Source organism: Nannospalax galili, unplaced genomic scaffold (genome assembly GCF_000622305.1).
Source record: "Nannospalax galili isolate Female #2095 unplaced genomic scaffold, S.galili_v1.0 scaffold1622, whole genome shotgun sequence".
NCBI classification, from domain to species: Eukaryota; Metazoa; Chordata; class Mammalia; order Rodentia; family Spalacidae; genus Nannospalax; species Nannospalax galili.
This window is the reverse complement of record NW_008348203.1, coordinates 296,954-317,847: the sequence shown is the minus strand read 5'-3', so window position 1 is coordinate 317,847 and position 20,894 is coordinate 296,954. Positions and strand designations below refer to the sequence as shown.

Sequence of the window (20,894 nt, the reverse complement as noted above, 5' to 3'; positions counted from 1 at the left end):
TTTTTGGTCTTTTTGAGACAGGGTCTCCCTGTAGCCCCAGCTGTCCTGGAACTCACTATGTAGACCAGGCTAGCCTCAGACTCACAAAGATCCACCTGCCTCTGTCTCGCAAGTGCTGGGATTAATGACTGGCCTATACCTTATTTTTTTAAATTGGGACCTGGTGCTCACTGATTAGGCTGGGCTGCTAGGCAGTGAGCCTAGGGGTCTCTCTGCTTCCCCTGTGCTGATAGTATGCATCTGGGGTTTTTATATGGGTGTTCAAATTCAGGTCTTTCATGCTTGGGTGGCAAGCACTTTACTGATTGAGCCAACCCTCTAACCCCCTTATTTATTTATTTGTCTCCCTTTTTGAAACAGATCTTACTATGTAGCTTTGACTGGCCTAGAACTTGGTATTTAGACCAGGGTGGCCTCAAACTCAGAGATCCATCTACCTCTGCTTCCCAAGTTTTGGGAGTAAAGGTACCATCCTGGCACCCCTTGATTTCTTATTACATGGTAACCTTCCCTAGGGAAAGGCTGGAATATTAAAAAACAAACAAACAAACAAAACTGAATGAAGATAAGCACTGTGGGTTAACAGTGAATGATTTATCATCTTTATGTCTGGTACAAATCAGGGTTGTCTTTTTTTCTTCCCTTCAAAAATAGTTTGGAGTATCTTCTTTTTAAGACCTCATTTATACTTGTGCACAAAGTAAACCATGTTTATTTATTTACATATTTATTTTGTTGGGAATCAAACCCAAGGTTTTGTGCATGCTAAACATACGCTATCACTGAGCTATACCCCAAACCTAGATTGTATATATTGGTTGAGTAAATAAACAGAGGAACTTGGCATGGCGGAACACGCCTTTAATACCAGGACTTGGGAGACAGAGGCAGGTGGATCTCTGTGAGATCGAGGCCAGCCTGGTCTATATAGCGAGTTCTAGGATAGCTGGAGCTACAGGGAGACTCTGTCTCAAAAAGACAATAAATAAATAAACAGATGAAGAAATGATTGAGAAATATAGACAATTATACATGCAGATACCAGATTAAAGATTATGTAAGAAAAATGTTTATTTAATCCTAAATTTATTCCAAATCTAAATTTTAATAAGTAGTATTTTTGTAGGATTCTTATGTCTGCTGGTGTGTGATGTGTATAGGATAAACAAGAAAAGGCAGGGCTGAGAGATGGCTTGACAGGTAAAGGCTTTTTTTACCTGATGACGTGAGTTCTTTGCCTGAAACTTACATAAAGGTGGAAGTAGAGAACCAGCCTCCATGTTCAAGCTGAGAAACACCCCTACCCCCACATATGCACAGATGCATGCACACACAAAATAATAAAAACAAATAATTAAAAGACATAATTTTTGATCCCTAAAGCATATGGTTAACAGGAACGTAACAGTATTTTTAAAGGTAAGTAAGCTATTTTCTATTTCTTTTAATTACTTTCCTTCTAGCTGTTTAGGTGTATTCTGAATTAGGTTTTTTAGTTCCCTTGTTGGCTATGAATGAGGAGTTGTATAAAGAACCCATACTTTGGGCTTAAACAGTTATGGGTTCCATTAGGTTTTAAATCCTCATCTATTTTCTCCACAGGGAGCATTTCCAGCTCGTTTGAAGAAGGTGCTGATTGTGGGAGCACCCATATGGTTCCGAGTGCCCTATTCTATTATCAGCCTGCTCTTGAAGGACAAAGTCCGGGAGAGGGTAAGGCAAGCTGTCTTTCTTGTTGGAGGTAGATAAATATATTCTAGAGTTTACTGGTGAAATCTTGTTAATTAGTTTTCTACTTTGAAAAAAAATCTGCCTGGCTTATCTCAAAACACTTTCTACTTTTTTTTTTTTTTTTTTTTTTTTTTGAGAGAGGGTCACCCTGTATCCCAGCTGGCTGATGTATTTAGTTACATTCTCTACTTTATTTATTTATTAGCTTGGACAGACTGCCTGCTTCCTTCGTTGTCCATAAGCTTGTAGGTATCTGGTTTTCCCTCCACAGCACCTTGCCTAAGATAGTACTGACTCAGTGTGTCCCAGAAGTAGTTTAAGGATTGTTACAGTTTCCAAAGTTTAACCTAGTACTGCACAAGCCTTTAATATTTAACAGTATTTAAAGGCTGGGAGTGTAACTCTGTGACAGAGTGCATACTCAGCATGCCCAAGGTTCACTCCCCAGAACCCCAAACCAAAACCAAGACCAAAAATCAGCCTTTAATATATATTAGTTGAAACTGGTATTAAAATTTGTTTACCTGGGGCTGGGGATGTAGCACAGTGGTAACTTGCCTGGCATTAAGGAGACCCTGGGTTCCATTTCCAGCATTGTGAAAAAATTAAAATCAAACACTAGTTTGTTTGCCTGGAAGTACCATTAAGTCCCTTTGACCATCAGGGTAATGGGGAGACTCCTTCACTGTGTCTTTACCTAATTTTGTTTCTTCCTTTTTGTTTGCTTTTTGAGACAGGGTTTTACTCTGTAGCTAAGGCTGGCCTGGAACTTACTATGTTGTAGCCCAGGCTGGCATCACATTCATGACAGTCTTCCTGTCTCAACCTTCTAGTTACTGGGATTTTAGCAATGGGCCACCATATACAGCTTCTGGCATTTTTTTCTTAAAACAGGTTCTTGTCCAAAATTACTGTAATTCTGTTATAATGTTTTGATTTTTTTTTTTAAAAGACAGAGCCTCACTATAAAACCTGACTGGCATGGAACTTGCTATGTAGATCAGGCTGGCCTCAAGCTCACAGAGTTATACCTGCATCGCTAGTACTGGGATTAAAGGCATGCGCTGCCATGCCTGGTCATCTCCTGAGTGTTTAATGTCTTAAAAATGGTCTCCATCACTAATTGTAGCCCTTAAAAGAAATGACATAAGAAACATTGGTGTTTAACTGGGCATGATGGTGATATCCTACAATCTTAGTACTTGGGAGATAGCAGAAGAATCAGGAGGTTCAAGGTCTATCCTTGGTTACATAGTATATTTGAGACCAGTCTGAGCTACATGAGAGTCTGTTAAAAAAAAAAAGACAAATAAAATATTGGCATACTAAAGTAAAATAATAAAGATTGTTTTTGAAATATTTAGTGCAAGATTTTTATGGTAATGAATTATAAATTAAAAATAATGTAGACTTTTGAAACTGAGGTGACTGGGGTCAGAAAGGAGAAAATGAAGACATTTGATGCTAAGGAAGCTATATAGAAACCTGATGACTCAAGATTAGGACATTTATTTCCTAAGGTAACTCTTTGGTGGTGTATTGGTTTTTGAGACAGGAGTTTCCTTATGTAGCCCTAGATGGCCTAGTATTCACTATGTAGACCAGTGTGATCTCAGAATGGCAGCAATCCTCTTGCTTCTGCTGGGATTTCTACTGTTTATCACTGTACCCTTCTTTGTGTCCGTTAAACATATCTTGCATTTGAATTATAAAAACTTAAAACATGTTGAACAAGTCAACAGTTCAGACCTATGCCCAAGGAATTAATAAACATTGACTGAGACAATTCTTACTCTTGAGAAGTTTATGGTCCTGATAGGGAACACAGAGGTACACATATTAGGGAGAATATTGCCTTAGGCATTCAGGAAGGGGCTTCACTGACGAGGCTAGGCTTGAGCTGGTTCTTGGTAGGGGAGGAAATGATAGCATTTTAAGAAGAGGCTTGGGGCTGGAGAGATTGCTTGGTGGTTAAGAGTACTTGTGGTTCTTGCAGAGGACCCAGTTAGGTGTCCAGCACCTACATTGAGCAGCTCACAACTGCCTGTAATTCCATCTCCATGGAACCTGACACCTTCTTCTGGCCTCCATAGGCACACACACACACACACACAGACACACACAGACACACACACACACACATACACACACACACAAATAAAAATAATGTAAGTCTTAGAAATAAAAAAAGAGGCACCAGCAAGGAGGACAAGAATAGCATTCACATACTACAAAGTTTCTAAGAATTGGGGCTGGAGAGATGGCTCAGTGGTTAAGAACACTGGTTATTCTTGCAGAAGACCTGGGTTCGCATCCCAGCACCCACATGGCAGCTAACAACTGTTCATAGCTCCAGTCCCAGGGGATCTGACAGCCTCTTATGACCTCTGCAGGCATTGCACGACACGGGTGCACTTAGCTACATGCAGGCAATCCATGAATATACATAAAATAAAAATAATAAATAAAATATAAAAAAAAGATTCTAAGAATTAACCAGCTAGATGCTGGTCTAGCATGACTGTATTTAAGCAGAGAGCAGAATTATGTATTAGGGTTACTTATCTAGTGTTTTTTTCCTAGGTTACCATTTCTAGGTGACTGATTTTGTCTTGCTTTCACAGAAATCTATCTTTGAGAATATTCATACCAAGCTGTGAGTAAAATATAAAATGGGATATTTAGGATAGGTTGTGTTATGGGATTGACAAAAATAATGACTTCCTGTGCATTCTTAGTGACCATAAAGAAGAGTACTGTTAGCATGAGATGGTGCTGAGCAGCCTTATTAACTGTATGAAGCCTTTGTTCACTCTTCCTTTCTTTCACAAGCTAAATAATGTGGCTCCTAAGTCCAGGAGTGAATGCAATAGACATTCTGGGAATTCAAAATTTCTCTGAGAAAATTTATAAAATTTTAATCCTAAGCAGATAAAACACAGTTCTTTTATTTTACAAAAACATAGGTTTTTTTTTTTTTTTTTTTTTGTCTTTTTGAGACAGGGTCTTCCTGTAGCAAAGACCCACCTGCCTCTGCCTTCTAGGTGCTGGGCTTAAAGGTGTGTGCCACCATGCCCAGCCTAAATACATAGTATTTTAAGCAAATCTTAACTGATTCCTCAAACCTAACTATGACTACATTTGTTTTTTATCATCACAGTCTGTATGCCTCCTGATGCACAGCCCCCATACTTAATAGCTCTTTTTGTCTTTACAGATTCAGATATTAAAAACATCGGAGGTTACCCAACACCTGCCTAGGGAGTGCCTTCCAGAAAACTTGGGTGGGTACGTCAAAATTGACCTCGCCACTTGGAATTTCCAGTTCCTGCCCCAAGTGAACGGCCACCCAGATCCCTTTGATGAGATCATCCTGTTCTCCTTACCTCCTGCCTTAGACTGGGACTCAGTGCATGTTCCAGGTCCCCATGCTATGACCATCCAAGAGTTGGTAGACTATGTCAACACCAGGCAAAAGCGGGGGATATATGAGGAGTATGAAGACATTCGTCGTGAGAACCCTGTTGGCACTTTCCACTGTTCCATGTAAGTAGGAAAGGTTTGAATTAGAAATCAGTTATGGTCCTTCTGGCAAGAGATGATTGCAGCTGCTTCACCTCACTTCCTTAATAGAGGCTCTTCCTTATGTTAAGAAGCTTCATGGGATTGGGAGGTGGGTAAGTCAGTGAGAGTGCTTGCTTTGCCTGAGGACCTGTGTTCAAATCTCCCGCACCCGTATAAAAAGCTGGGAATGGATGAGCATTGCTGGGGGTGCAGAGTCAGGTGGATCCTGAGAGCTCACTGACCAAGGAAGTAAGGTGAAGAGAAATAGATGAAGATAGCCAATATCTTTCTCTGCCCTCTTCACGCATGCTCTCAGCATATCTGCACACTTACACGCACAGTACTAACACAGAATGTGTCACTGTCACTCAAGTTTCTCTCATCTAGAAAGAGTTATCTCCTGCTTTGAAATTTTTGATGGTCTTTGGTAGCAACAGAAAAACTTTGTAATATATCTTTGGATATTTTCTTAAAATGCAAATGCTTTTTTAAAAAGGTTCAAAGTGTAGTAAAATGCTAGATCTTGGGAGGAGGGATACTGTGTTTAAAAAGAATCCCAGGACTGGGGAGATGGCTCAGTGGTTAAGAGCACTGGTTGCTCTTGCAGAAGAACTAGATTCAGATGCCAGCACCCACATGGTTGCTAACAATAGTCAAACTCCAGTTCTAGGGGATCTAACACCCTCTTCTGGCCTCTGCAGACATTGCACAGAAGGGTGCACTTAAATACAGGGAAGACACCTACACACATAAAGCAAACAAACAAATAAACAAACAACTCAAGACAGGAAGAGGTTTGCCCCTTAGGAATTTAACCTCTTAGGATTTTCCTTCTCCTTAAATCTTACCATAAATGATCTGACTATTTTGTAACTCTGGTTTATAACTGTTCGATGGCTATTGTTGGCAGTGTAGCATAGGTCATTTCTCTTACCTTTTCTTTTTGTGAGGCGTGTGTGCATTTGTGTGTGCACATCTGGAGGCCAGAGGTCAATGGGGTGTCTTCCTCAATTGCTGTTTTTTTTTTTTTAAAGAGTCAGTGTTTTATTTTGTTTTACTTATTTTTTTTTGAGACAAGGTCTTACTATGTAGCCCTAGCTGACCTGGAACTTGGCTGCATAGACCAGGCTGGCTTTGAACTCAGATCCACCTGCCCCTGCCTCCCAGGTGCTGGGATTAAAGAACCTCAGTTGCGCTGATTAAAGAAATCAAGTTTCTCTCTCTCTCTCTCTCTCTCTCTCTCTCTCTCTCTCTCTCTCTCTCCCTCCCTCTCCCTTCCTCCCTCACTCTCTCCTCTCTCTCCTCTCTTTCTCTCTCTCTCCTCTCTCCCCGAAAACATTTTTCTCTCACACACATTAAACATACAACAATAATAAATTAAAATTAATGTAAAAGAATGCAAAGGAGCTATGGGGTTACCTGTCTTTAATTATAGCACTCTACAGGTAGAAGCAGGTGAATCTTTGTGAGTTTGAGGCTACCCACATAGTGAGACTTTCTCTTTTAAAAAAAAAAAAAAGCAAGCGGGCCTGTGGTTCCATGGTTGGCTGTGTCGGGAGTAGTGAGGTCTTGGGATGGATTCTTAGCACTGTAATAAATATAAGAGGAGAAAAAGGGAAGGGAAAGCATATGTTAAGAGGGAGAATTATTTTCTCCCACATAACTTATTTTCCTTCCTTCCTATGTGCTTATGTGCTAGAGAACTCTTTTTTCTTTCTTTTTTTTGGGGGAGGGGGGTCTTTTTTGAGACAGGGTCTCCCTGTAGCCCCAGCTGGCCTGGAACTCACAGTGTAGACCAGGCTGGCCTTGAACTCACAGAGATCCACCTGCCTCTGCCTTCCATGTGCTGGGATTAAAGGCATGTGCCACCATGCCTGGTGAGAACTCTCTTTCCCAAGTGGAGGAGCAGTTTTTCTCAGGTTGTCTTGGAACATACTATGTATCTCAGGTTAGTCTAAAGTGGTGATCCTCCTGACTCAGTTTCCCAAGTGCTGAGCCACCATCCACTCTTTTCCCCAGTAATGGTAGTAGCTCTTGTGAGTAGTATTAGTTGTCCTCCTTGTTTTTTCTTTTTCCTCTTTTTTAAGGCAGCTTTTTGTAGCCTAGACTGTCTCTTAAAATTGCTACATAGTTGAATTTGTTACTTTTCTGTTGCTGTGATAAGATTCCATGAACAAAAATGACTTAAAGAGGAAATAATTTATTTTGGCTTAGGGTTCCAGAGGGACAAGAGTCCATCATGGCAGGAAGGCCTAGCCACTAGTGGCAGGCATGGTGGCAAGAGCAGGAAGCTGAGCGCTCACATCTCCATCCACACACAGGAAGCAGAGAGTAAACTAGAAGTGGGGCAAGGCTATAAACTCTCAAAACTCACTCCCAGTGATGTACTTCCTTCACCAAAGCTCTACCTCCTAAAGGTTCCATAACCTCCCTAAACAGCACCACCTACAGGAGACATATGTGAGCCTATTACCACAGTAGCCAAGAATGACCTTGGACTTCTTTTTATTTTTATTTTTATGTGTATGAGTGTATTGCCTGCATGTATGTTAGTACACCCAAGTTATGCAGGGCTCACGGAGGACAGAAGAGGGCATTGGATCTCCTGGAACTGGAGTTAGAGACTATTGTTAGCCACCATGTGAGTACTGGGATTTGAACCTAGGTCTTCTTACAGAACTGCCAGTGCTCTTAACTGCTGAGCCATCTCTCCAACCCCTTTTTTATGACTTTGGACTTTTTTTTCTTTTTTGGTCTTTTCGAGACAGGGTCTTCCTGTAGCCCCAGCTTTCCTAGAACTCACTATGTAGACCAGGCTAGCCTTGAACTCACAGAGATCCAGTTTTGCCTGCCTCTGCCTCCCGAGTGCTGAGATTAAAGGCATGTGTCATCATGCCCGGTAATCTTGGACTTCTTATATCCCTGTTTCTACCTCCTGTGTGCTAGAATTACAGGTGTGTGCCACCATGTCTAGTTTTCTCTGGTAGTCTTGAATGAAGGAAGTAACTCGGAGCAGGGAGGAATACTTTTTGGGGATTTATGACCTTGATGTAGGTACTTCTGCAGTTACTCATGGCCCCAGTAATTGCATTAAATGAGCAGGTTTGTCTGTCTGCTTTACACCATTCAGACCATCTGCCTTTTGATAATCAGAGAAGACTTACTAGTCAGAGGAGAGGACTTCATAGTTTACCTCTTTATTCATCGACGAGCCCTACTTCATTATCTAGAACCCATAATCCTCATCAGCTTCTGGCCTCCCCTTCTTCCACTAGCTTCTAGTAGAGCTATCTATACAGAGCAAACTATGATTCCCATGGTTCGTGATTGTGAAGTTAATATCAGAGTGTTCACTATTGCTAAAATTCCTATGAACCAGGAGTGTTTCTCTTTTCTCTCCACTCCTATGCCTTTAAAAAAATATCTGGAGCTGGGTGTGGGGACACATACCTTTAATTCCAACATTCAGGAGGCAGATCTGTGAGATGGAGTCCAGCCTGGTCTCCATAGCGAGTTCCAGATCAACTGGGGCTACAGGGAGACCCTGTCTCAAAAAGACAAAAAAAAAACCCCAAAACAAAAAAAAAGTTTCGGTATTTATAAAGTCCCATTTATAAGTATTTTTATAAATCAATCTCCTTGTACAAATCTTTTTAAAGGATCGTGTGTGGGGGGGTTGAGCATAGGATGGTGCATATATGGAGATCAAAGGACAATGTCATTGGAGTCAGTTCTCTGCTTCCACTTTTGCATGTGTTCCTGGTATTAGACTCAGGCTTTCAAAGCAAGTGCATCATTTACAAAGATATCAGCCAACCCCCATAACTAAGAACATTTTACTCTATATTCTGAGGATGCTTTTCTGTTTTTTTATACGCCCCCCCAAGTTTTATGATTTAAATTTTAAGTCTTTGGTCCAATTTGAATGATTTTTGATAAATAATTTTTCATTTTATTTAGGGTGTGTAGTCACTACTGCACTGTCTATTGAAAATGGGAGTCTTCACACTGAATTTTCTTTGTATCTTTGTAAAAAATTAGTTATGCATATTTGTATGGGAAGAGGGCCTTTTTTTTTTTTTTTTTTTTTAAAGATATTGAACCAAGTATAGTGACTCAAAACTGAAATCTCAGTACTTAGGAGGCTGAGACAAGAGAATTGCCATGAGTTTGAGGCCAGCCTGGGCTACAGTATGAGGCCTTATCTCAGAAATACAAAACAAACATAGAACACTAAAAAGAGGGCCAGTGAGATGGCTCAGTGGGTAAAGGTGCTTGCTGCCAGCATTGATGATCTTTGCTGCCAACATTGATGATCTGAGTTTGATTCCCCAGGACACACATGTTGGAGAGAACGGAGTCTTGCAACTGACTCTCCTGTGTGGCTGCCACACAGGAACCATGGCACATATGCTTCTCCCCTCCCATCCACAGATGGTTTATCAGGTAAAGGCCCCTGCTACTAAGACCTATGACCTGGGTTTGATTCCTGGGACCCACATGATGGAAGGACAGAACTGACTCCCACAAGTTCTGTCTACTCTGATTTCCATATGTGCCCTCCTGCCCCAAATAGATAAATGTAATTTTTAAAAATTAAAACAAGATGGGAATAGTGGTGAATACCTTTAATCTCAGCACTCAGGAGGCAGAGGCAGGTGGATCTCTGTTAGATTGAGACCAGCCTGGTTTACATAGCAAGTTCCAGACTATCTGGGGCTATAGGAAGACTTTGTCTAGAAAAAACAAAACAAAAAATGTAGAAAAGTGTGAAATTTGAATCCACAACTTTCCATCATCAGAATTGACAGTTGTTACTCTTTTATCATATTTGTTTCATGTCATTTATTATAAGAAAGAATCATTATGAAGCTGCAATCTCTTCAGTCCCCTACCCCCTCAGTTCTCTATATTGTATTCAACAATATGCAATAATTTATTTTTTTTGAGACAGGGTCTTGTGTAGCTCTGGCTGGCCTCAAACTCTGTAGGTAGTAAGTTTGGCATTGAAATTGTGATCCTCCTTCCTCTATTACCTGAATGCTGGCATGTGCTACCACACCCAGTTTATATAGTGCTTTGGGATCAAACTCAATTCTTTGTGCATGCTTGACCAACAGTCTTCCAACTAAATTGCTTCCATAGCTCCCCAGTAATACAAGATACTATTATATGTGGCTGGTCTTTGTAAAGTTTTCGGTTTTCAGTCAATAACATATGTAAATACTTTTTTCAGAGCCAAATACAACGAAAAAGAAAAAAAAAACAGCAATGAGGGTTGGGGATATAGCTTAGTGGTAGAGTGCCTGCCTAGAATGTGTGAAGTCTTATGTTTAATCCTCAGCATCACAAACAGACAATCCTTGTACCTTACCCTCAGTTCTATTGCCTATCATAATCCATTCTCCAGCTAAAATTTTTATTGCTTTTATTTTATTACACGTATTTATTTGTCTGTATGTGTGTGGCCACCTACATGCCACTATGCTTATATGGTCAGAGAACAACTTGTGGGAGTCAGTTCTCCTACCATGTAGGCTCCCTGCCTTGAACTCTGGTCCTTAGGTTTGGCAACAAGTACCTCTACCTGCTGAGGTATCTCACTGGCCCCCATTTTCAACTCCCCCCCCTCATTTTCAACTCTTATAGCTCTTTTCTTTGGTATTTCTTTATTTTTTTAAAAAAATATTATTTTTATTTTATTTTTATGCATATGAATGTATTGTGTGCATGTAGGTAGGTGTCTTTGTTGATTCTAAATGTAAATGCTGGGGCTGGAGAGATGGCTCAGCAGTAAAGAACACTGGTTGTTCTTGAAGAAGACCTGGGTTTGAATCCCAGCACCCACATGGCAGCTAACAATTGTCTGTAACTCCAGGCCCAGGGGATCCAGTGGCCTCTTCTGTCCTCTGTGGGCATTGCATGACAGGGGTGCACTTACCTACATGCAGGCAATACACACCTACACATAAAATAAAAATAATAAATAAAATTAAAAAATTTTTAAATGTAAATGCTTATATTTAATAGTTGAGCCTTTAACTCTTATGTCAAATTCATTATTCATTTCCCTTCCACCTCCCCCTTTTTTTTTTCGGTTTATTTGAGACAGGATCTCAGCTGAGACTAGTCTGGAATTGCTTGCATGGGACAATACTTCTGGCTTCTTTTTCTTTTTTTTAAAATGTGTATGAATGTATTGCCTACATGTGTGTAAGTGTACCCATGCTGTGCAGTGCCTATGGAGATCAAAGAAGGCATCTGATCCCATGGAACTGGAACTATGGACGGTTCTTAGCTGCCATGTGGGTGGTGGGACTCAAACCCAGGTCTTCTGCAAGAGCTGTAAGTTTTCTTAACCACTGAACCATCTCTCCAGACCCCGCCCCCCCATTTTCTTTTTGAGACAGGATCTTCCTGTAGCCCCTGCTGGCCTAGAACTCACTATGTAGACCAGACTGGCCTGGAACTCACAGAGATTTGCCTGCCTCTGCCTCCCAAGTGCTGGGATTAAAGGTGTGCAACACCACACCTGACTTGATGATTTTTTTCAATACAACTACATTTCACAATTTTTAATTGAATCAAGTCATTGTTTTACATTTTTATGACAATTTTTTCTCATATGGGGTCTTGTTATGTAGCTTAAAGTAGCCTTGAATTTTTTGAGTGATCCTCCTGTCTCAGCTTCTTTCATACTGTGATCACTCACATGTACTCACACATGGCTGTTGTTCTCCTTTGATGTTTAAAAATTCACGATGATATGGTCTCAGTGTGGGTCATTTTTTTTTTTTCTCTTATGTTGTTCTGGGTGCTTGATAGGTTCTTAAAATCTGAAGGTGTTTTCAATTCTAGTTTTGTGTGTGTGTGTGTGTGTGTGCACACGTGCGTGTGCGCACACCTTGTGCATCTTAGCCAAACATTCTAAGATTTAGCTTAGTGTTCAGATTATTTATTTATTTATTTATTTATTTATTTGTGTGTGCACGTTTGTGTGTGCATGTGTGTCCTGTGTGACTGCAGATGCACACTTGTCATACAATGTGTGTGATCAGAAAATAACCTTGGGTATTGGTCATTGCTTTCCACCCTCTTTGAGGTCAGATTCTCTGTTTTGTTGTTCATGGAGTATGCCAAGCTAGCTGGTCTTTGAGCTTTTGGGATTCTTCATAGGAACACTGGGATTACAGACACTTGCTGCTGTGCCCCAACTTTTACCCAGCTACTGAGGATTTGAACTCAGGTTCTCATGCTTATGTGGAAAATATTTTGCCCACTGAGTCATTTCCTTAGCCCAGGCTTTTTCCTATAATTACATTTAATTAATTAAATGGATATGCTCTTACAAGTTAAAACTAATATCCAAGATTGAGAGTATGTGTAGTTCAGTGGTAGAATACTAGTGCTGGGATTATAGTTGTGTCACTGTGTCTAACTTGAAAGAATTACTTTACCAGTGGCTATTCATTTTGGCCAGAGAAGAGTTCCCCAATTTCTTGCCAGGTGGTATTGCAACCTTCAAATAAATGTAGGATAGTATAGAACATAGAATAGGGTGGCATAGGTTCTAATCATGTAACATGGGGATTTTCATTTATTCCATTTAATTAATTAATTTATCTTTTTGAGACAGGGTCTCCCTGTAGCCCCAGCTGGCCAGGAACTCACTATGTAAACCAGGCTGGCCTCGAACTCACAGAGAGCCACCTGCCTCTGTCTCCCAAATGCTGGGATTAAAGGTGTGTGCCACCACGCCCAGCTTATTCCCCTGTTTTTAGGCTATATCTCACCTTGCTTCCCAGGGTGAGGGAATTTTGAGGGTAAGTCATTTTCTTCTGTGTAGGTAACTCTGTGGGGTCATAGCTTTCTGGATTGGGCCAGGTCAACCCAAATCCTCCCACCTGCTTTTTACCAAAACAGATTGAAATCTCCTTGCTGATGTACTGTTAACATTTAGACTTTGTACTGAATAGTTTATCTCATTTTAGTGAGGATGCTAGATGTAGTAAAGTCAATTACCAACCTAGTATCTTAGATTTATTTTGAATAGCTCTTGATTAGTAAGTAGTAGAAATGTTAATTGTTTCTCCTCTTTCCCTACCTATTTTCTTATTTTTATTTTATTTATTTATTCTTTTTCTTTCTTTTTTTTTTTTTTTTTTTTTCTTTGAGACAGGGGCTCCCTGTAGCCCTGCTAGCCTGGAACTCACTATGTAGACCAGGCTGGCCTTGAACTGAAAGAGATGCATCTGCCTTTGCCTCCTGGGATTAAAGGCATGCACCAGCATGCCCAGTAGCCCTACCTATTTTTTAAAAAGATTTTAATTTATATGTATGTATGTATGTGTGTGTATGCCTTGTGTGTACTGGTTTCCATGGAAGCCAAAGAGGGTATGAGAGTCTCTAGAGCGGGAGTTACAGGCAGTGGTGATCTGCCTGACCTAGGTGCTGAGAACTGAACTTTTTATTTGGGGCTGGAGAGATGGCTTAGTGGTTAAGATCACTGACTGCTCTTGCAGAGAACCTGGGTTCGATTCCCAGCACCCACATGGTGGCTACGAACCATCCTTAACTCCAGTTCCAGGGGAATCCGAAGCCCTCTTCTGACCTCCGCAGCATTGCACGACATGGGTGCATTCACATCAATGCAGGCAATACACTCATATGCATAAAATAAAAATAATAAAATATGTTTTTTAAAAATGAGCTGTTTAACTCTCTAATGTAAGACTCTTGTGATCTGGTTCTTTGTTTCCATACTGGCATTCTTGATACCTGTACCTTGATGTTGCAACAATACACCAAGCTTTAAAAAAAAAAAGAACAAATTCATCACCTGCTGGATCCCCTGGAACTGGAGTTACGGACAGTGGTTAGCTGTCATGTGGGTGCTGCGATTCGAATCCAGGTCTTCTGCAAGAACAATCAGTGTTCTTAACCACTGAGCCATCTCTCCAGTCCCTCATCATTTTATTTATTATTGTGTGGATGTGTGTGTGTGTGTGTGTGTGTGTGTGTGTGCACGCGCGCGCCATGGCACACTTGAAGGTTAAATGTCAATTTTGTAGTTGATTCTTTCACCTTTTTGTGGGTTCTAGGGATCAGACTCAGGATAATCAGGTTTGTATGGCAAGCACTTTGCCTGCTAAGCCATCTCCCTAGCCCTTTTTCTTTATCTTCCTCCTCCTCTTCCTCTTCCCTTTCTTCCTCCTGCTCCTCCTCCTCTTCTTCCTCCTCTCTTTTTCTTTTCTTCTTTTTGAAGACAGTACCTTACTCTGCAAGTCTGGGTGGTATAGAGACCTGAAATTTGTGGTGATTGTCCTGCTTCAGTCTCTGAAGTGTTGTAATTACAGGCATGCAGCACCATAACTGACCTCTCCCTTTGTTACACAATTGACATTTCTGTCTAAGACCTCATTAGAATACTTTTTCCATCCATATTTCTACCAACATTGTCATCACAATCTTTTTGGTAAAAATCTCTAAGATGATAGAAGCTTTCTGAAAAGCTTTCTTCTACTTAGAACTGTGCCACTAATGAACGTAAATCCTATCTAAGAATGCATTCCTTTTTCTTTTCTTTTTTTTTTTTGGTCTTTTTGAAGCAGGATCTCCCTGTAGCCCCAGCTGTCCTGGAACTCACTATGTAGACCAGGCTGGCCTTGAACCCACAGAGATCTGCCTGCCTCTGCCTCCCAAGTGCTGGGACCACAGGTGTGCATAGCCACACCCGGCTGTAGAATGCATTTCTTTACAGTGCTGTGTCATACCATCTTTTGGGCCTATGCTGGAAAAGTTGAATGAAGTCTCAAATAATGCCTTTTAAATTGTTTCCTTTAGTATTATAGATATAAGACAGTACTGTATCATGCTTCTTTGAATGTAAAGTATCTTGGACCTGCTTTATGATGAGCAATAGTGATTGTGCATTATCAGAGCTGTTTGTAATGATGTTACTCAGAACATTTTCTTTCCAGATGATGATTGAAAGCTAATAAAAATAATGGTGCCAGGCTGGAGAGATGGCTTAGAGGTTAAGGGCACTGACAGCTCTTGCAGAGGACCTGGGTTCCATTCCCAGCACCCACATGGCAGCTATGAACCATCCTTAACTCCACTTCTAGGGGAATCTGAAGCCCTTTTCTTATCACTGCAGCATTGCACAACAAGGGTGCACTCACATACATGCAGGCAATACACTCATACACATAAAAAATAAAAATAATAAATAAAATATTAAAAAAACGGTGCCATGTTATCACAACAGTTTTTTTTTTTAAAGCTTTCTTTTTTTCTGAACCCTGTGTAGAATTACCCTTAATTCTCTATTCATGTTAATTCATGCTTGTCTGGCTTATTCCTTCAAGTTCTTCTAGCTTCTGTCCATTCATTACTCGGTTCCAAAGCTGGTTCTATATTTTTAGATATTTGGTAAAGCACCTCACTTCAAAGAACCACTTTTTTTTTGGTCTTTGACCATTCAAGTCTTGATCTTTTTTTTGAAGGCAATTACCTTTAACTAATTAAGTAATTTATTTTTATTTTATGAGTATGAATGTTTTGCCTGTGTGTAAGTGCACCTGTGTTTGCAGTGCCTGTGGAGGCCAGAAGAGGGCCTCAGATCCCCTGGAATTGGAATTTCAGATGGTTGTTAGCTATCATTTAGGTGTTGGGAACTGAACCCAGGTCCTCTGCAAAAGCAGCGAGTGCCTTAACTGCTGAGCCATCTCTCAAGTCCCAGAAATCACCTTTATTTCTATAAATAATATATACTTATAAAAAGTGTTGAATTAGGATTCAGAATGTAGTTCAGTAGTAGAGCATATGCTTAGCATATGTAAAGCCCTGGGTTAAACACACAGCATCTAAACAAAGACTTTATATGATGTGCAACTGCATAAACTAGACAGTGAAAAACTACAATCCCAGCACCCACAGTAATTGACACCCAGTTTTGCACTGCCAGATTGTATATACAATACTCTGTCCTTGCTTTTCTTTAAAAAAAAAAATTTTTTTTTTTTTTTTTTTTTTTTGGAGACGGGGTCCCTTTGTCCCCCCGGTTTTCGTGAACCTCACTATGAAGACGAGCCCAGCTTTAACCCCACAAAGACCCGCCTGCCTCTGCCTCCCAAGTGCTGGGATTAAAGGCGTGCACAACCATGCCTCCTCTTCTTTTAAAAACTTTTAAAAATATATTCTATTTATTATTTTTTATGTGTATGAGTGTATTACCTGAATGTAGGTAGGTGCATCTCTTCTGTACAGTGCCTACAGAGGTCAGAGAGGGCATTGGATCCCCTGAAACTGGAGTTATGGACAGTTGTTAGTTACCATGTGGATGCTGGAAATCAAACCTGGGTCTTTTGTAAGAGAAGCCAGTGCACTTGTTCACTGAACCATCTCTCTAGCCCTTAAAAAAAATTTTTTATTTTTGGCTTTTTGAGACAGGGGCTCCCTGTAGCCCCAGCTGTCCTGGAACTCACTATGTAGACCAGGCTGGCCTCAAGCTCACAAAGATCTGCCTGCCTCTGCCTCCCAAGTGCTGGGATTAAAGACGTGTGCCACCATGCCCCACAAAAATTTTTAACAGTACTAGGGATTGAATTTAGGGCCTCAAGCATGCAAAGGAAGAGCTATTCTTCTACTAAGCTACAGCCTCAGATGTTTTATTTATTTTTAGAAACAGAGTCTGGTTCAGGCTAGCCTTAAATTGTCTGTGCAGCTGAGAATGACCTTAACTTTCTGATCTTCCTGCCTCCACCTTCCAAGTGCTAGGAGTCAAGTGCCTGTCACCACGCCCAGCTCCCACTTTTCTTTATTTTAACTTGTCTGTTTTATCCTTTTAGGTCTCCAGGGAACCTAGAGAAAAACCGCTATGGGGATGTACCCTGCCTGGACCAAACAAGAGTGAAACTGACAAAGCGAAGTGGCTACACTCAGGTAGATAGATAAATACCATCTTTTCTTGCACTACTTGTGGGAAATTAAATGTCTTCCACAGTGAGGCTTGGAGAATAATACAGTAGAAATCTGTATAGTCTAGTATTGTAGTAGGATGAAAATGAACTCTGAAACTGGAAAGGTTGAGTTCTGATTTTTCTACAAAGTAATCTGTGAGTGTAGAGAGGTATGTAAATGCCCATGTAACCACACTGAGTGAGAAGTAAATGAAATTCATTTTTTTTTTTTTTTAAGATTTATTTATTTTTATTTTATCTGTATGAGTGCTTTGCCTCCATATATGTATGGCAGTACCTGAGGGGGCCAGAAGAAGATATCAGATCCCCTGGAACTTGTGAACTGCCATGTGGGTGCTGAGAACTGAACTTAGGTCTTCTGTAAGAGTAGCAAGTGCTGTTAAGTGCTAGGCCATCTCTCCAGGCCCTAAATGATTTTTTTTTTTTTTTTTACTTGAGAGCTGACAGCATAAGGTCTATTACATTATGGGTTCATTCTTTAAAAATTGCTTTATTTGGGGCTGGAGAGATGGCTTAGCAGTTAAGGACACTGGTTGTTCTTACAGAAGACCCAGGATCAAATCTCAGCACATACACGGCAGCTAACAACCATCCATAACTCCAGTTCCAGGGGATGTGATGGCCTCTTCTGTCCTCCATGAGCATTGCATAACATGGGTGCACTTACCTACATGCAGGCAATATACTCACACACGTAAAATTAAAAAAATTTTTTTTGTTAAAAATTGGGGCTGGAGAGATGGCTCAGCAGTTAAGAGCACTGACTGCTCTTGCAGAGGACCTGGGTTCAATTCCCAGCACCCACATGGTGGCTACAAACCGTCCTTAACTCCAGTTCCCCTCCAGGGGAATCTGAAGCCCTCTTCTGACATCCTCAGCATTGCACGACATGGTGCACTCACATACATACAGGCAATATGCTCATACACATAAAATAAAAATAATAAAACATTTAAAAAATATTTTAATACACATGTGTATATGTGAGCACTTATGCTATAGTGCACGTGTGTTGCCAAGAGGAGTACTTGGAGGAGTTAGTTCTCTACTTCCACCTTGTGGGTCTTGGGTAAAACTCAGGTCATCAGGCTTGGTGGCAGGTGTCTTTACCTGCTGAACCATCTTGACAGACTGATTATAAATTCTTTTTTTTTTTTTTCCTTTTAAATAATTAGGCAGGTGTGGAACATGCCTTTAGTCCCAGCACTTGGGAAGCAAAGGTTTGAGGCCAGCTGGGGCTACGGGGAGACCCTGCCTCAATAAGACAAAAATTAATAAATAAAAATAAATTTAAAAGAATTTATGGGGCCTGGAGAGATGACTCAGCGGTTAAGAACAGACTGTTCTTGCAGAAGAACCGGGTTAGAATTCCAGCACCCACATGGCAGCTAACAACAGTCTGTAACTCCAGTTCTAGGGGATCCGACAGCCTCTTCTGTTTTCTGCAGGCATTGAATGACATGGGTGCACTTACCTACATGCAGGCATAACACTCATACACATAAAATAAAAATAAAATATTAAAAAAACAAGAGTTTATAGGCCAGGCATGGTGGTGCATGCCTTTAATTCTAGCACTTGGGAGGCAGAAGCAGGAGTTCAAGGTCAGCCTGGTCTACATAGCAAGTTCCAGGCCAGCTGGGGCTACAGGTAGACCCTGTCTCAAAAAGAAAAAATAAATTAGCAGATACATACAGATTAGAGACACATGCACCAACATCTAAGTGTTATTAGCAAAAACAATGAAGTATTTCTGTAAAAACAGTATATTTTAAAATGAAATGGAGATCTTTTTTAAAGGTTAAAAACTCATTCAGAGCTGGGCGTGGTGGTACATGCCTTTAATCCCAGCATTCAGGAGGCAGAGGCAGGTGGATCTCTGTGAGTTCAAGGCCAGCCTGGTCTACTTCGTGAGTTCTAGGCCAGCTGGGGCTACAGGGAGGCCCTGTCTCTAAAAGACCAAAAAAAAACCATTCAGTTTTATGTCTTACAGGGTTTATACTGAGCTCAATATTGTATAACTATTAATTCAACTGTGAATCTAAAAATTTTATAGCCACTTTTGAAAAAGTTGTATCTTTGCTCTAGAAATTGTTATTGATTATGTTAAAGCTGTAATGAAATGCTTCTTCTAAAAAATAAATATTATAAAAAGGAAAAAAGTAAATAAATTAAAAAAAAATTTATTGACTGGGCATGGTGGTACACACCTTTAATTCTAGCACTTGGGAGGCAGAAGCAGATGGATCTCTATGAGTCCCAGGCCAGCTTGGGCTACAGGGAGACCCTGTCTCAAAAAAAGAAAACAAAAATTGATTTAGGGACTAGAGAGATGGCTCAGTGGTTAAGAGCCCTGGCTGTTCTTGCAGAAGATCCAGGTTCAAATCCCAGCAGCCACACGGTGGCTAACAACCATTCATAACTTTAGTCTCAGGGGCTCCAGTGCCCTCTTCTGTCCTTCACAGGCACTGCATCATAGGGGCATACACATTCAGGCATAATACTCATACACATAAAATAATAATAAATAAATTTTAAAAAATGTAAAAAGAATTTAGGGACTGAAAAGATGGCTCAGCAGTGAAGAGCACTTTTGGGGCTGGAGAGATGGCTCAGCGGTTAAGAACACTGGTTGTTCTTGCAGAAGACCCAGGTTCGAATCCCAGCACCCACATGGCAGCTAACAACTGTGCTTAACTCCAGTTCCAGGACAGCCTCTTCTGTCTTCCATGGGTATTGCACAACACAGGTGCACTTACCTACACTTGGCAATACACACATACATATAAAATAAAAATAATAAAATATTTTAAAAAAAAAGAGCACTTGGGTGCTCTTGCAGAGGACCCAGGTTCAAATCACAGCACCCTCATGGCAGCCAACAGCCGTCCATAGCACTAGTTCCAAGAGATCCACTGCCCTCTCCTGAGGTCCAAGGGCACTGCATGACACAGGTGCACTTACATGCAGGCAGTACACTCATACACATAAAATAAAATAAAAAAAATAAAAATAATTTAAATAAAAATCACTTTTTTTTGTAATGAACTTACAAATCATGCATCTAGATTCAGAAAACTTCTCAAACATTAGTTTCTAATAACTATTAAATTGCTTCTCTTTTTACTTCTTAGTTATAAAGGCATAGGCATATTAACCAACTCAGTCAGTAAATACATATCAAAACAAGGCAACTTTAAGTATAAATGACTGCTTTTTCCATCCATATATAAAAAAAATCGTGGCTGACTAGTGTATACATAATTGTCTAGGGATGGAGATGAAATGGCCAGATGGCTATATTGATGATTTACTTTTTTTATATCTGTACATATTAAAAACCACACATGGTAATATGAATTTTTTGGTTTAAAAAATAATATTTATTTATTTTTGTTTTTAGAAGAAGCATTTCAGTACAGCTTGAACATACTCATTTACAGTTTCCGGAGCAAAGATACATCTCTTTCAAAATTGGCTATAAAATTTTAAGGTTCACTTTGAATTAATACAGTTATACAACATTGTAATCAGTATAAACCCTATAAGACATAAAATTGAATGAAGTTTTAACCTTTAAAAAAGATCTCCATTTCATTATTAAAATACACAGTT

The 20,894-nt window shown here is 40.2% G+C and overlaps 1 protein-coding gene across 2 annotated transcripts in view; it reads left to right on the top strand.

Moving 5' to 3' along the window:
- The window catches only part of Ptpn9 (protein tyrosine phosphatase non-receptor type 9), a 108,103-nt gene that overhangs the window by 50,710 nt on the left and 36,499 nt on the right, over window positions 1–20,894 (top strand). For both annotated transcript variants that reach the window (XM_029569229.1, XM_008844877.3), the window contains exons 6-8: window positions 1,603–1,713; window positions 4,949–5,277; window positions 17,148–17,241. In XM_029569229.1, the coding sequence (XP_029425089.1) occupies window positions 1,603–1,713; window positions 4,949–5,277; window positions 17,148–17,241 (534 nt within the window). The remainder of the gene's footprint in view (window positions 1–1,602; window positions 1,714–4,948; window positions 5,278–17,147; window positions 17,242–20,894) is intronic.